Here is a 16,817-nt window from a genome sequence, read left to right on the forward strand (position 1 = left end):
TTTTGCAAGTAACTTCATTGATTTCAGATAAAACCCAGGAGTTTACATGGGGTATCCCAATGGCAAATCCTGTAGGCAGGCCTTTGGAGGCATCCCCGTCTCCTTGGAAATGGTGAGGACCTCTGGTATGTGTACAGAGAGGCTGAAGTATGCACCACTCTTCTCAGGCCTCAGCATCTATCTCGGAAAGCTTTGCACAGATAGGTAATGGAGATTTCTTTGCAATAAACTACTTTTTTTTCAGTGTTTCATTGTTCTATTTAGCATTTAAAAGAAGGCTGTCTCTTCCACAGGACATACTAATTTGAGTTGTTGTGTTTTCTCTGTGCCTCATCTTCTTTTTTTTCATTTTTAAATTACATGGTTATTATCTGTGAAAATTATCAGCAGTGGAATAACTGATAAGAAAATGCTGTCCATGGGCTCTAGAGCTAATAGCCAAATCAGATAACCAGGGAGCAAGAAGTTAAATCTGTTACTGGTGTTGTACCCATCTGCAGATTCAGATGGTGTAACATCAGCTGCACTCCACTCCTGTGGGGAAGATGCTGCTGTTGGTGGTCACTTATAAACTAAAAGCTGGAAAAAGGCATGATTGAGAGAGGAGCGATGTAAACTTGCACTGAAGACTAAGTCAGGCTTATAGCCTGTAGGTTTTTAATGCCCTTCCTTGTAAAAGGGAAGACATATTTTAAAAATAAAACAAAAGAAAAAACCCAAACAAACAAAACAAACAAAAAAAACCCCACCAAAAACCAAACAGAAAAGCCCTGAAAAAAATCCCAAACCCCAACAAACAAGTTTACAAAGGGTGAATCTCCCTGTTTAAGTAAGGATCTACCTAAACACAAAGACAGGCTTATGTTGGATGCAAGTGCAGGGTTTATTGTAACATAAATGTAGAGTTTTTTTCTATCTGGAGTTAAGTATGCTCATGTCACTGTATAGGAAGACTTCTATATAAAGGAACAAGGGAACAGAATCAAGGCTGAATAAGCTCAATTAACATCAATATTTTATGTAATTGGGTAATGGAAATTTAATCTTTCTAACAACATGTCACCCGACCAGACACATAGCACAGTCCCTGCACCCGGCAGGAGGAGGTGGGTGGGAAGCTGTTTTGATACTCACATACATTTTGCCATTGAGTACAAATCCGAATTGCCAACATAAAACTCCCAGGGTAATGTTAAATGGCACGACAGGAAGGGATTGCTCCAGGCTGTGGTGTGGTGGGAGCATTTGGAGCTGGGATATGGGCAGGTACAGCCATGTACAGGAGAAAGGCAGCGTGCAGTGTACGAGTGTGAGTATCTCAGTAATTGGAGTCCAGTGGTACTCTGCAACCTTTCGAGGTCGGGAACTGCAAACAGTCAACCCCCGGTTGGGCTGGGGCCAAAAAGTGTCATTTTAAAGGAATTGGTGCTGTTACTGTTAATTAAATCACACCCGCACACATAAATCTGCAGGCAAACCAACTAAATAAATAAATACAGTGCAGAACTTCCTTGCAGAGGGTTTTTCTTCCCGCTTTAGCTGGAGTGAAAATGGTGCTGGTGTGTTGCTGTTTGGGGTTGGCAAATATTTTTCTAAGTTTGGACTCAGAGCTTTCTTGCAAGCCGCCCATTCTCCTCGCTGGATCGGGGTGGGCTGGAGCCAGCTGGCACCAGCCCAGAGAACCGGTGCACCAGGTCACGCAGGAGATGCTGGGATCCAGCAGAGGCTGGAGTGCATTGTTCAGCTCCTCTCCCCTTGTGCTTATTCTCCTCCTGGAATAAAACCTCCCACTTTTGGGTATTTAGTGTCCCTGGGTACACCAGGCATGCAGCATGTCCCAGCCATGCTGAGCTTGGCCTGTGCTGGGGAGGAGTTTGCTGCTCTTTTAGCTGTCTGTTTTAGCTGCTACCTAAACGTGCACCTAAGTTTAGACAACTGAATAGTGCTGTTGAGTTGATAAAATTATTCACATGCCTGGCATTTAGCACACTTTCAAGTACCTTGTTGAACCAGAGATGGCACACCTTGCATCTTGGATTTTTGGAGAGTAGGTTTTTTTTCTTCTGAAGTTTCCTTTGTACAATTGCTTTGCCAAAAATAGGTTTATTTTGGGAAGCACAAATATAAATTGAATAGAGGACACCAGGCATTATTGTATTAAGTATTCTATAAAGGAAGGTTGATCATCAGTTTCTAGATCTTACTTATGCCATTTGCTTAGGATGTTTGATTTTTCTATTACCAGTAAGAAAACCAGAAGCTTCATACTTTAGAAAGGGGAATGAACACTTCCTTATTGCTCGTGAAATGTAATGTATGCTTTAACAAGCAAAATAGCTACTATCTGCCCAAAACACATCTATTCATTGTGCAATCAGCAGTTTCATGTGTAAAATTAATACTTAAATAGTGCCAGGAGTGTTAAGTATGTAACTTTTATTATTTAAATGCCCTGAATTTATTTGGAACAGTCACATTTTTCTCGTATATGTTTTCATTTTCTTTTTAGAATCTACATTTTTAAGACATCCAGCAATTCAGCTATCTGCAGTTACACACATATTAGCTACTGTTTAATTTATTCCTGTATAATCCAGTATTACTAAATTCTGTGGACTAAGGAACTGATTCTGTTCATTAAAATCAATAGATGCAGTGCTGTTCTGCATGTGTGTGGTGTGGTGCTTTCTGTGCTTTATTTTTTTTGTAGGATCTATCCTTCAGCATACAGCAAACTGATATATAAAGGGTCTGATCCTTTGGGCTTTACTCAGGGAGAATATCCACTGATGTCAATGCTTGAATAGGATCGGTCTGTTAAAAGGACAGTTTATTTGAAACTGCTGTAGCTATTATTATTTCCTTCTGGCAAAAAATAATCTTACTCATCAAAGCCTTAGAAACAGCATTAAGAAAGCCAAGTTCAGCAGGTCTTTCAGGCATGAGAGCTGTCAGCTATGGCTGTGTGAAAGCATAGCCTGGTACATCCCAACAACCACTCAACCATCCCTTTTCTTTCTTGTTGTTATTTATTTATTTATGTTCTCCAACTCTTATTGGCATCTAAAATCACTAATCGCTGCCCATTACTGTTTTTGCTAATTTATAGTGGTAACTGTGGCTCTGTTTTCATTAGGAGATGAAAGCCGGGAAATTAAAAAACAAATTACAGGGATGAGAAGATTACTGAATGACAGCACTGGAAGAATCTATCAACGAGTTGGCAAAGAAGGAGAAAAACTGAAGGAGGAGCCCCAAGATTTAGATTTAGCCTGGGCCCAGCGCCTGAATCCCCCTGCGGAGTCCCAGGCGAGCCTTCATCCGTCACAGAGCGGTGCATGGAATGAGTTATCACCCCAAGCCAGCCATTTTTCAGGGCAATACGGAACTCGATCCAAAACATTCCAAAATCAGGCTCGAACTGTGGCATCCAATGGTATGACCTGTGTTAGATACTGAGAAGAGTACCTTTTTTTTCCCCTCTCCTTGTTCTCTACTAAATATCTACCTTTGTTGTGATTATATATTTTACCACTGCACTGGAAGCAGTTATAGTTAAGAGTCTACAAAATGAGCACATAGTTATCACTTCAAAAAGGTGTGAAAGTGGGCACGGTGTGTTCTGCTACCATCTGTCTTAGCTTTTAAAATGGTTTCCTGGTGATAGGATAGAATTACTCAATGCCTTTACACGTTTAATTTCTATACAGTTCTTACTAAAACAGCTTTTGTCATTGTTATTAAATTAATGGCTAATTAAATGTCAACCTCTACCATTCCTCTTTGCTGTGAGTAATGTAGCACTGTTGTGACACCACTTGTGGAGCAGGATTCTACTACCTTTCATAAGGAGATGGCATCAGCCTTATAACAGGCCACTGAACTGCAGGTACAAAATTCCATCACAGCTTTAGGCTTTTATTCCAATGAGACTATTGGAGAAAATAGATGATGGAGTCCACCTATGAACAGCATGTACTAGAGTGTGGCCAGTCCAGTACTGGCAGAGAATTCTGCCCTGAAGTAGATGGCAGTGTGCCTTTAAAATGCCTTTCTCTTATTAAGTCCCAGAGAATGGAAGTTTTGCCTGCCAGATTAAAAAACTCTGCTGTCAAAACTCCACCATAACAATCTCCTAAATATGGAAGGACCCAAAATTCATCACACATCTCCTTCTTTGTCCTTAGAGGCCCTGGGCACTGGCAGGGACAGTTCTGTGCATGCAGAGAAGTGCCCAAGCCTGCATAGATTAAGTGTTTTGTTCCCAAATCCAGAAAGTAGGTGGAGCAGCACCTCTATCCCCTCAGGGGCCTGATTCAGCATGTGAGCTAAAATGTGTTGACAGGATTTGGCCCTATATGCAAGAAAATGTCAGCTTTGATTTTTTTGTATGTGGTGGAGGTATTCAGTTCACTTATGATCTCTTACAGGTTTGGAGTGGTCTGTGGGACATGGAAGGGTCAGGTTGAGCAACCTCCTGGGCTGGGCAGGAGGAATGCCCAGGTTCCCAGCTCTTGGGGGAGCACCCCAGGAGGCACCTCCCTTTGCAGCTGTCCTGCTGCTGAAAGGAATGCAATCTTTTGGGTTATTACATAAAGGAGGGTGTGGGCCCTCTCCTCTGGCCACCTTTTGAAAAGATGATCTGGTAGCAGTTTGATTTGAGGTGTCTGCCTCTAGTGGGGTTTTGTGATCCCAGATGCTGCTTGGGCTCCAAAGCCTGGTCTCTAGGGAAGAAAAACTTTTGATGCATTTCTGGGTGGTGAGTAAGCCCTGAAACTCCTCTCACCCAGCACACAGCTCTTCCAGGCATTTTAACAGCCGGATTCCCCCCATCCCTTGCATTGGGAGCCTGAGCATCAAACTCAGTATTTTTTAGATGTTGTTCAGAGGATGGACAAAGTTCTTAAAAGCTGGGTGTAGAAATGCTGAACAATACTTCAAGGGAGATACTACTCCTTGGTACTTGCCATGGTATTTAAGTTACCAGAGCAAAACTCTTCAAGCCAGGCGTGAGGTTATTACCTGGGGCTGTCAGGCTTAGGTCATCACTAGGGAGATGTTCAGGCATCTGTAGTAGGTGATCTGAGTCCAGAAACTCTTTCTGTCCAGTGTGGATAGATACTTTGTAAAAAATGAAGATAGATGTTGTAGACCATCTGCATTGCTCAAATTTGAATGTAATAGACACATCAAGTCCATCTCACTGGTGTACTTATCTACTCACAGGGTAAAGGTGGTTCAAGGAGAGGCTGAAGTAGGTGTTTGACAGTTGCTGGTATAGAAAGCATTTATGAGAAAGTTATTGACAGAATTCAAAGTGAGTAAAGGAGGAACAGGGCGAGCCTAGATATTGCTGCAGCAGAGGGAAGAGTGGGAACATACTTTAAAAGCAAAGTGATTTCTTCCTAACCAGACTAACAGGGAGCACCATGTCTGTCCTATTACAGACAACAAACTCACACTTGAGTTTCATTTCTTGTGTTCTGTACCAAATCCAGCAGTGATGCAGCAGCTGAATTGCTTTTGGGTTGTATCAAGATCATTTTCACTGGGTAGTTCTTGCATGCTTTTCCAATATATACTGGTACCAACGCTACAGCGAGTGAATTTCCTCTCAGCAGACCCAGCTGCAAGAAACATTGTCCTGGGCTATTTACTGCTCACATGGGGGAAGCAACTCCTGTACTCATCATCTCCTTCTCTCAGTCATACAGGCAGGTATCAAATTTGCCTGCTGGCTAGCTTCCAAAAGAGAGGGAGATGGCTCTTTAAAGACTTCTTCATAAAAATAAAAAGTCTGATCTCCTTTTAAAATTAAAAATTGATTTATAACAAGTTGAAAAGGGTTGCTTTTGTCCTCTAAAAATGATAAAGATAGTGCTTGGAACAATGACTGAGAACACTCTACTAGATGTTTCTTACAACACAATAACTGATCAGAGGAGGGAGGATAGAAAGAAAATAAAAAACCCTCATGAATATATATGGAGTCAGTAGAACCCTGCTTTGATTTGAAATATTGGTGGTCTGTTCTTCCATTCCTAGTGCCTATGGTAGATTTACATGGGTAATTTCTATCAGTGCTAATGGGGATTATAATGTAAATCCCCTATGCCTCAGTGGGAAAATAGACCCTTTTGTTTTCCATCAGGAGTCTGTGTGCCTGTGTGTTTTCATTAGGAACATGTTATATTGCAACAGGAAAATGTACAGGTATTTACTGATACAGTTTGTTCAAGTTTTCACATGCAATTCACCATGATGTAGAGTCTTTGTTAAGAAGGGGACAAAAGCCACCAACCCTGTTTCCCCCATAGTCTTTCAGATATCATTTCCAGAAGCCCACTAGAATATTGAATTCTGATCAAGAGAAAGGACAGGCTTTATCCCAAGGATCTTTTAGTCTAAAACAACTGAGAAAGCACTGAAGGAAGGATGGTCTTACTTTGTCATCTGTTATTAAAACTCTTCTAATTTCTGGAAATTCATCTACTTAAAAGTCTTCTTATAACAGGTAGGTAAAGGGTATTGGTGGAGCCAAATTGAGGGATTATTATTAATCTGCTGCAAAGCTAAAGATAGCATTCTTTTTTTCTGTACCTGTAACAATGGGCTAAACACTTCATGGACCATTGAAAAGGTAAAATCCCATCCATGCCCCAAGGAACTTCCAGTGAATAGACTGGATACAAAGGAAGGAGGAGATCAAACTAGGCAGAGTCCCACTGAGTCAGAAACCTTTTTGTTTCAGTTTGAGATTCTCAGCCTGTTTTCCAGATAACTTTTTAGTTCTAAAAAGTTGTTTTATTTGCAGCTGAAACCTTGGAGAGATGAAGCCAGTGGTGCTATTGCATTTGCATTTGCTAGATTTGCAGGGATTTTTAAACTACTCCATTTATCTTAATACAGTTTAAACAGATTTTATCCATGGAAGATACTTTAAAATAACAAAATTTGTAATTACAGTAGTATGGAGAATCTAAATATCTGAGGAAAAGAGGAGAGTGACACCCAGAAGGTGTCAGCAATCTTTAAATGATTGATTAGTTTAGCTTTACAAGTAACTCACTTTTGGAGTGTGACCATCAGTTTGCTCAAGTCTCATAGATTTTGCTTCAGGTCTGAAGGAATGATATGGAAGGAGGTAGAGAACAAATGCCTGGGAAGGGAGATTTGAGGATGGAGGGACACACTGGAAGAATTAGGAAAGAGTGGGAGTGATTTAGTGGTGGCCAGATTTTCAGCTATTTCAAATGAGGATTAAAGTCAAGGGACCTGTGTGGGTCTGACATCAGGGATCTCTGATGAAAAAACACAACCAAACCTAAAAAGATAGTAATAACCTGGTTCGGCATCAGAGGAATGCAGAATTAATAATGAAAAATGGGAAGATTTATAAATGGAGATTAAATGAATTGCTTGTGTTCACTTTAGCTAGGTAATGATTAAAGGCCACCTGGTAAGTGTCGGGCTATGGAAGAAAAAGGGAAATACACTGTCTGAAGTCCACATGTAACACAAAGTGAGGTGATTTTTGCTGGGTGCATTTGTACCTATCTTGATAAAATGATCATCCCTCCTCTTGCATTCTTCGATGAGCAGTAAAATAGCCATCCATTTAAATGACTGTAAGCACGTTTGGAAAGGACAGGAGGTGCATCCCCATCTAGCCTCAGTTTCAACCGGGTGCTGTTAGGTATTTGGTTGAATTTTGAAATTTTTATTTGCAGCATTAGAACTAGGGATACAGCTGTCTTAAACTAAAGTGCAGGATGCAGCTGTCCAGGCAAAGTTTGAAATCCCTCAGCTCTTACAGTCTGATTCAGAACAATTAGGAACAAAATTTGATTCTAGAACAATTAAATTCTAATTTAGCACAAAAAATGCAAAACTTTTGGAAAGTAAGGCGGTAATAAAAGCACTGCTGAGGGCTAAAGCTAGAACGATGTAAGTTCAGTTAAGCACTAGTAAGAATTACTAGAGGAAAGGAATCTCTTGAACTACTATATTAATTTTCAAAGGGAAACCATGGAAAGCCTGTCTTGTAGGTCACAGTGATGGAAAACATCACAGAAAACAATCCCACCCTAGCATGCAGAAGAGCAGATTTGAAAGCTTTCCTTGCTGGTGGTTCTTTTCTGGCCTGGTCTATTTTTTTTCCTCCAACTAGGGTATTTTATTTTCATTCTCAATTCTTCACATGGTAAAGAATCACATGCAACATTCACGGAGTTTAAAAATTCCTAGACCCTCATTTTATGTACAGTACAAACCTTTATTGCACAGACTGTCTTCATTCTTTGTAAGACTGTTCCAGGAGATGGGCTTTTTTGTGTGTGTGATAAAATGAGTATGTTTGTAATGAGGTTTGGTGCTTTTGTTATTCAAGATGAACCAGCCTGACAGTAGAGAGCCCTGCTGTGAGGAGTGCATTATATTCACACTCTGAACAGTCTTCTCCAGCCCATGTAACATTGCATCCCAACTCAATACAATTGCATGTATTAGTAATTGAATAAAAACTAGTGGTCCCTTCCTCTTAAAAGGAATCATGTTGAAAATTATTTGCTTTCATGCTTTTGATCTAATTTTGCAATCTGATATATTGATCATAGTTTCAGACACCTGCTAATTGTTGTTTGGGTGATTTTGTGTGGGTTCAAGCCCCCTTTTCATTCCTCTCTTTTTCAGGAGAAATCCCAATGGCGAATTCATCAGTTGGACCAAACTGCTGTACATGTAATTGCCAGTCAACCCTGCAGGCGATTCTTCAAGAGCTCAAGACCATGCGAAAATTGATGCAGATTCAAGCAGGTACTGTGACCAGTCCCATACATGCATGGTTATGACAAGCATTGAGTTGAAGATGGCCCAGCTTACTGCAGGGGTGTTGGACAAGATGGCCTTTGGAGGTCCCTTCCGAACCCAAACTGTTCTTTGATTCTGTGATCTTCCTGTTAGGGAATGGTCTAGGAAATCAAAGTCTGTGTGGGCACTCAGAAAAACTTGGATTGTTTCCTGTTCTCCTGACATTCAAAGTCAAATTTTCACTGGTTTCTTGGAAATGCAACTTTTACTTCTCAGATCCTTACCTGTAACATGGGATTTTGTCTTGTAGCCTTTTAAGGTTATATTGAAAGAAAATTAATGTGATCAGATACATAATGAGAGCTGAGTGGGCAGGTCAATATGCCATAACCATGTGCAGTTTGTTTTCACAGTGCATTGATTCACGGGTGCCAAGTGCTACTTTACCCGTGTTCTTCTTACCAGTTCACTAATCTTGGGGGTAAGAAAAATAAAATTTGAAGGTGACTGAAAGTTACCTAATAGCTTTTCGTTCAAACCTCTTTCAGCTCTGTGGTAGTCTCAGCTGAGCTAGCCACTGCATGTTGTGGCCTCCACCCTTCTTCTGGCTGGGAAGTACCAGCTTTCAGTGTGTATACCAGCAATAATCTGTTCACTGGGGAACAGTCTAGTTTTGTGCTAGGTTGGGAGCTGAAAGAGAACAGTGCAGAGCCAGCGGACCAGCTGAGCCAGCAACATAATGAGAATGTGGCAGGTAGAGTTAAGTCATCATAGGCTGATGTGAAGCTGCAGCCTCTGTGCTACCTAAAAATTAGTGTTAATGCTAATAAGGAGATAGAGATATTGGAGATTTTGTCAGTTGACTTGCCCATCCAGTATGAGTGATGGGGACTGGAGCCATGGAGGTTTCTCTCTTGGAGAGGCTAGATAAGACTTCTGTAAGAAAAGAGAGTGTTGAGTAATTAACTGAAATATGTGTGAAGTAAAGGGCTGACTAAACTCCTCTTCTCCATGGCGTTTAATGTTTGAGTGAGTGATGGGAAGGATCAGACAGGTTTTGTAGTATCAGTTGACACACATAAAAATGCTTTTCTAGAAGCCATCAATTTACAAAGAAGAACAAAAACTTTTTTTTACAATCTTTACTGGTACATGGGATTCTTTATGCAGTCACACCAATTTCATTGAAGTTACACAGGTGATTGAAAAATGGCTTGTGAGTGAGAGCTAAAAAACCAGGGTGTATGCCAAAAGAGCTGACTCCTCAGTAGCAGGAACATTTCTTATTTATTATGTATCTACAGAGTAAGTACCTTGTTAATTTGTGAATCTCTTGATTCACTTGGAATACTTCATATCTTCTGAAATTATGGTCTTGCAGAGAAAAAAAATCGTTTGGCATTTTTGTTGCTAAAAGAAAAAAACTAAAATGCAAACTTGTAAGTGAAAGTGTAATAACTTATTTTAGTATTAAAACACCCTACTGTTGTAATTACAAATTACACATCACAGTCTTGTAAATCCTTGCCAGAAATGAAATATTCCAGAAATCTTTTAATAAACAATATTCTAAGGTTTATTTTCTTCCTCAAGCTTTGTAGGTGAGGACTTTTTGTAGCTCACTCATGTCTTGAATGAGTTTGATCTGCATGTATAGCACTTCTGGCTTTTTGTTTGTTTGTTTTGACCTTGATCTTAGTGATTTATCCACACATATAATTGTATCTTGATAGCATTCTTCTGGAGGGCTTGCTCATACTGATGCAAGTTCAGGATTAGTGCCTTAATTTATACCAATGATTGTGGATATTGGAAAATGCAAAATACTGATAAATATAAAGTACGGTTTCTCACATTTCAAAGGTAATACATGTCAGTTTTTGTGTATGAGCAAAACAATCTGATGCAACTTTGGGTTACTTTTTTCCCCTAGAAATTAAACTATTGAATAGTGTTTTCACTCATTCTTGACATAATGGTACTTGAAATGTTCTTGCTTAGCTAATTAACTTGGAGACCACAGTCATAAAGATAACTGTCATTGCATTAGCGCTTGTATTATCTTACTTTATCAGGAAGAGATCCTCAATGACAGTGAGATTCTCAGTCATTCAGAGGGCAGACGAATTAATCATCACTTAAGTGCTTCATGTCACCAACCATCCAGTGGTCACTAGGAAAAAGAACCATGTATTCCTAATTTTCCTAAAATACTGTTCATCAGTGTGACTTGAAAAGCCTCACAGCAGAGCTCACTGTCATTATCCCCATTGTAGCGATAGGAAAATTATGCAAAGGTGATAAAACTTATTTGTTTCCCAGGCAGCAGCAGCCCTGAAAATCACATCACTTATCTAGAATATAAGTTCAGTGTGTCAGTAATTTATTGGTGCATCTGTGTGGTTATTCATGGACTTTTGTCTATAAAATTAATGCATTAATTTCTTTCATTCAGTTGGGACTCAAAACAGACAGCAGCCTCCTGTTCCTCTGATTTGTGCACAGAAGTCAACAATATCAAGAAAGAGAAATAAAAAGAGAAAACTGCCCCTCAAAGCTGTTGAAGCAGTTACCATGAATAAGAAACCCAGCTCTGCAGAGAACGAGAAGAGACTGTCAGCAAACTCTGAACGATTGAGTCTGCAAGCAATTGAACCCCCCCTGAAACCAGAAACCCCTGTTTCAGGGTTTGGAATTATCCTTGAATCAGCTTCATCCGATGTAAGTTAAAATTTTAATATGCAGGATTGCAAGATTTTGAAATACTGACTCATTCAGGGGAATCAGTACTCAAGTCACATTGATGCATCTTCCCAATTTTTGTTAGAATAAACAAACAGATCCTGTGTAGGAGTGGATGGAGATGTTAGGGTTAGATGTGTGAAGTGCTTGTTACAGATTTTGGGGGGTTTTGGTGTTTTTCCAACTTTCACAAGCATGAAGTTTCCCCTTGAGTTCAAGGCTCCTGTTTTTTGACCTTTTAGTGGAAACTTGTTCTTTGTGTCTCCCAGTGGCAAGAGCCACAGTTGAGGTGAGGAGCCATGAACAGCCCCATCATTGCTGATGAGCCCATGTAGCCCACACATGTCTTTATCCTGCCAAGGAGTATTTATGTGCTTTCCTGCCTGTCTGGTCCCACTGGCTTTGGGGGACTCCTCACCTCTAGAAAATTCATATTCAGTCTTTGCTGAATTGGGTCACTTGGTCTTGATTTCTGTGGGTGCTGGAGTAGGGCCTCAGCACTGTCAATGATGTCAGTGTGACTAAAGAGGCCAAGATCTGCCACTCTAAAAATGGCACTTTTCCTATAGAAAATTGCATTAAGCATGTTTTCTTGACTCGTGTACACACTGATAGAAATTTCGTGTACCTGGTGGATGATTGGCTTTATTTAATGGCCAAATTGATGTCATCCGAACCAGCTCACCGACAAGTAAACTGTTCATTAATTCCTCTAATATATTTTTAATTTTGAGCAGGCTCTTTCCAATTTCCTAAGTACTATGAGCTAGAAAAACATAATTAAATTCAGTATCAATAAGCATAAATGAAAACAATGCAGCAGATAATATTCTACCCTTCTGGAAGAGAGAACTAATAATAAAAAAGAGCAGTCAGGATAATTCAGTTACAGAGATGCAAGCCACACCACTAATTAGGGTGCAGTCTCATGCCACAGAGTCAGTGTAGTGATACAGAGTAACTAGCATGATGCTTTTTTTCAGAGGGTTTCCTTTTGTAGTGCTGAGCTTAATAATGTTTGAGGTAAAGGTTTGGGGAGGACTGGTAATTTATCTCCAGAACGCAATTTGTGCTTATAATTTTTCTTTGCTTGTGGCACTCTTGTCAGCTTGGAACACGGTTTTGAAAACAGTTTTGTGCTTGCAATGGAATTTAATTTGGCTTTGTGAATGTGTTCCATCGCTGGACACGATTCTTTGTAGTTGCCAGTTTGACCTAAGGAAAAAAAGAAGAGAAAACATGTGGCTCATAAATCAGGTCTTCATTTGTCCTTCCGTGCTTGAGCCCCTGCTTGCCACAACAGTTGTTTGACTAAATTTACAGAGCCAGAACCCCAAGACAAACAAATTTATTTTGTTTTGTCTTTGGAAAGAAAACATTTGAGTTCTGAAAACAGATCTATTTAATGCGAAAATAAAATGTGACCTTAAACATTTTGAGAAGGCTTAAGGCTTAAGAAAGTCACTTCTTTGAGAACAAATGGCAGTATTATCTTTTCTACTTTTTTATAAGCGTCTCTGGTGTGCTCACAACCACCATGTCTGTGTGCCTGAAAAAACCTGAAAGACATTTTACAAAGCACCATAAATGAGTGTTCCATGGAGAATATTCTACAGGTTGTCTGTAGTGTGTGCTGTGTCATACATCACCCCTGATGCCACTGCTATTTTGCCAACATTTCTTGAACTTTAAGAAAATTCTAAGTTTAATGGGTATAAAACTGGGTCTGCCAAAACCAGTGCAATTAATTCAGACCTGCTGAGATGAAATACTGCTACTTACGGAGATGGAAAATGTCTTTGTGAGACAAACCCTGAATCTGGTCCATGGATCAGAGAATCTGCTTTTTAAATGTAATGATCTGATTACAACTCTTAGTGGAACTTGTGTTTGTTTTACAGTTGTAATATTTCATTTATAACCTAATCATTTTTAATCCACATACTACAACCTACTAAAATATCTAGGATTAAATCTAATTCACTGCCTGTTAATTTTAGCACAGCAAAAACCTTTAGCATTCAGGTCTTTCCTATTTTGTTGTTCACAAATAGTTTACCCACCAGTTCCTTTTGCCATGATCATTGTCTATTAAGAAGTGCTTTTTCTTTGAGAAATCACATTCAAAGTGATCATAAAGTTCAAATGGTTACTGATTGTCTTTGATTAAAGAATAGCTAACTACTAAAGGAAAGCAAGAATAAATCATAATTTTGCCTTCAAATTGTTTCACTGGTAAACACATTGATCCCTATCTTAAGAATAAAATAGTCAAAACAAAAATAATACTGACTCTCCCACACCAGAGCAATGGTAAGGTTTGAAATGTATTCTGCAGCTGTATTGTAGGGTGGTTGGTGCACCTGTCGAAGTGTAATGCAAGTGTCCTATGGTAAGACCAGGGAAGAGGGAAACCACCCACAGAGCAGGAGAGAAAATACTCACTTGATCTTGATTTTTTCAGTACAAATACAGAAGGTGAAAGCAGGGCCTCATGATCCTTCTGGAATTTTGGTTTTTAAGTAGGAGGTGTCAGAAAAGGTACCACAGGAATAACTGGCTTTTGGTGAGGGTACCAGCAATAGTGTGGCCAGCAGAATCAGGGCAGTGACTGGAGAGGCCTCACCTGTACTCTGCACTGGTGAGGCCTCTCCTCAAATCCTGGGGTCAGTTTTGGGCTCCTCACTACAAGAGACATTGAGGTGCTGGAGCATGTCCAGAGAAGGGCAATGGAGCTGGGGTGTTTATCCTGGAGAAAAGGAGGCTCGTGGGGAACCTTATCACTCTCTTCAACTCCCTGACAGGAGGGTGTAGCCAGCCGGGGGTCGGTCTTTTCTCCCAACTAATAAGTGATATGACAAGAGGAAATGACCTCAAGTTGCACCAGGGAAGGTTTATTTTGGATATTAGGAAAAATCTTTTCCCCAAAAGGGTTGTCAAGCACTGGGACAGGCTGCCCAGGGAAGCAGTGTCAGTCACCATCCCTGGAGGTATTTAAAAGATATGTAGATGTGGCACTTGGGGACATGGTTTAGTGGTGGGTTTGGCAGTGATGGGTTAATGGCTGGACTCAATGATGTTGAAGGCTTTTTCCAGCCTAAACATTCATATGGTTCTATAATTTCTCTGGCCTGGGTGTCTGTATCGTTGAGGTCATCTTAGATGCCTGTCACAAAACCTAAGTAACAGAATAGGGCAGGTATCCTTCATAACCATGTCAGCTGCATTCTGGCTTTTAATTTACATGAAGCAGAATTTTTCCCAAGTTGTGAACTTGGCCTGCATTTATTTACTCTTGAAAATCTTGCCTGTCACCAGAAGTTTAGAAGTAACATATTAAAAACCCACCTACATCCGAATTCTGACAAATGTCAGTAGCTGACTGTTTTGTTGGATCCAGCATTTTGAAAGTTCTTGAGGTAAAAAACAATTTTTCATCTAGAACAAGCTGAGAAACTACACGCTTCTTAGATTATTTTTGTTGTTGTTGTTGTTATTTGCATATTTTAAGATTCTTCATCCCAGCTTCCCAAAGCATTTTATTCTTAAGTATCACACAGTACACATCCATATCCTATGACAATACAAGCTTTGGAAATACTCTACTTGCAGCAACACTCTTGATACTGATTTTTAGAAATTCATGGGAAAAGAATTACACAGCCAAATTGTTCCGAGACTGGCAGCCCTTTCTTGTCTAGACTCAAGATGTTCACAGGTGATATGATGGGAGATGGCATTTGCTCTTGCTTTGTAAACATCTTTGAAAATGCACCATCATTGGTGGATATATTTCATGTAGGGGAAAAAAGGGCAGGTTCTTAGAAGCAAGGCTTTAATGTTGGCTTATTTCCTTACATCATGACCACTGATTCTTTTACCTCCTTGCCGACTTTTAACAATATTTTTAAAATTTTAGTTTATTCACAACATGTCTTCATTCCAGATATATAATTGTTCCATGAAGAAGTCTTACCATATGCATTATGTGATACTCACAGAAGAAATTTCTGCAAATACTGTTCATGTAATTTCTGATATGTACAGACAGGGGCAGCAAAAAGACTCTTGGTGAGGGGACTTCCTCAAAGGCCTTTGTCTGCTTTGGCCCTCAGTGTACTTGAGAGAAGACTCTTGTGAAATACAGCATGATTTTCTTTTGTCTTCTTCCCCTCCATTTCACTTTCTGGCAGTCACTTAAATCCCTGTGATTCACTGTTGAGGATTTTTGTGCTGAAATAAGCTGTGTCTAACATCATCCTCTTCTAAACATGCATTTTGGGAATGAGGGACAAATGGATATGCAGCAAGTGCTGGCTCCAGGAGCAACCTCGGACTCATGGTCTACTTCTACTCATATGGGCCATATCTTCACTGGAAGCCCTCTTGGGAAGCCACATGGAATGGGCCAGTGTCCCTGCATTTGTGCTCCTTGGAAGTGCCTGGCTGCCCCACAGCACACTCGTTCACAGCATTTGGCAGTGAAACAAGTCCATTAAATGGTTAGCTAAATGTCCAAAAAGCATCGCTTAGGAGCACTGCTCTGAGATGATCCTCTGCTTTGTTGTTGTTACCCAACACTGAAAGGTATCTCTTGTCTTTTTGTTAGCTGTATGCCTAGAAATTATGTCAGTAATTGTTAACTTTTACAGACACTAGACAAGGAGTGTGATTGTTTGATTTGCCTTTTAAGGTGCTTATTCACTGACGGGGTTTGATTTCAATGAATTAGGCTGCTGTGGTCCTGAATAGCTGGGAAAATATTCATGGTTTGATGAAGTGATTGTAAAGTCTCGCCAGATGCATGATTGAAGTAAAATAATGTCTTTGAATGCTCATTTAATTAAAACATTTGTATTGTATTCTTTTGGTAGCCAGAAGTGCAACTTGCAGAAGGATTTGATGTCTTCATGCCGAAATCTCAGCTGGACTCTATACTATCAAACTACACTCGCTCAGGAAGTCTGCTCTTTAGGAAGCTGGTCTGTGCATTTTTTGATGACAAGACTTTGGCTAACTCATTACCAAATGGCAAAAGGAAAAGAGGACTCAATGACAACCGGAAAGGACTAGACCAAAATATTGTGGGTGCAATAAAAGGTATATTTTCTGCTTTCTTTCCTATGTGTAATTAGAACATATGCTCTGCTAAGAAGAGTGCAAGGGGATTAGAATTTCTGACGTGTGTTAGGTCTATTAAAATATGCAGTCTTATTTTTATTCCCTTTCATTCACTTGTTAAAAATAGCTTCTACGGGGACAGCTTG

The 16,817-nt window shown here is 39.9% G+C and overlaps 1 protein-coding gene across 1 annotated transcript in view; it reads left to right on the forward strand.

Moving 5' to 3' along the window:
• Positions 1-16,817, forward strand: part of BEND7 (BEN domain containing 7) — a 46,251-nt gene that overhangs the window by 10,076 nt on the left and 19,358 nt on the right. The window contains exons 3-6 of the mRNA XM_082280790.1: positions 3,137-3,436; positions 8,692-8,814; positions 11,264-11,529; positions 16,425-16,650. Of these exons, the coding sequence (XP_082136916.1) occupies positions 3,137-3,436; positions 8,692-8,814; positions 11,264-11,529; positions 16,425-16,650 (915 nt within the window). The remainder of the gene's footprint in view (positions 1-3,136; positions 3,437-8,691; positions 8,815-11,263; positions 11,530-16,424; positions 16,651-16,817) is intronic.

Source organism: Coloeus monedula, assembly GCF_965178545.1.
Source record: "Coloeus monedula genome assembly, chromosome: 4".
Classification (NCBI taxonomy): Eukaryota; Metazoa; Chordata; class Aves; order Passeriformes; family Corvidae; genus Coloeus; species Coloeus monedula.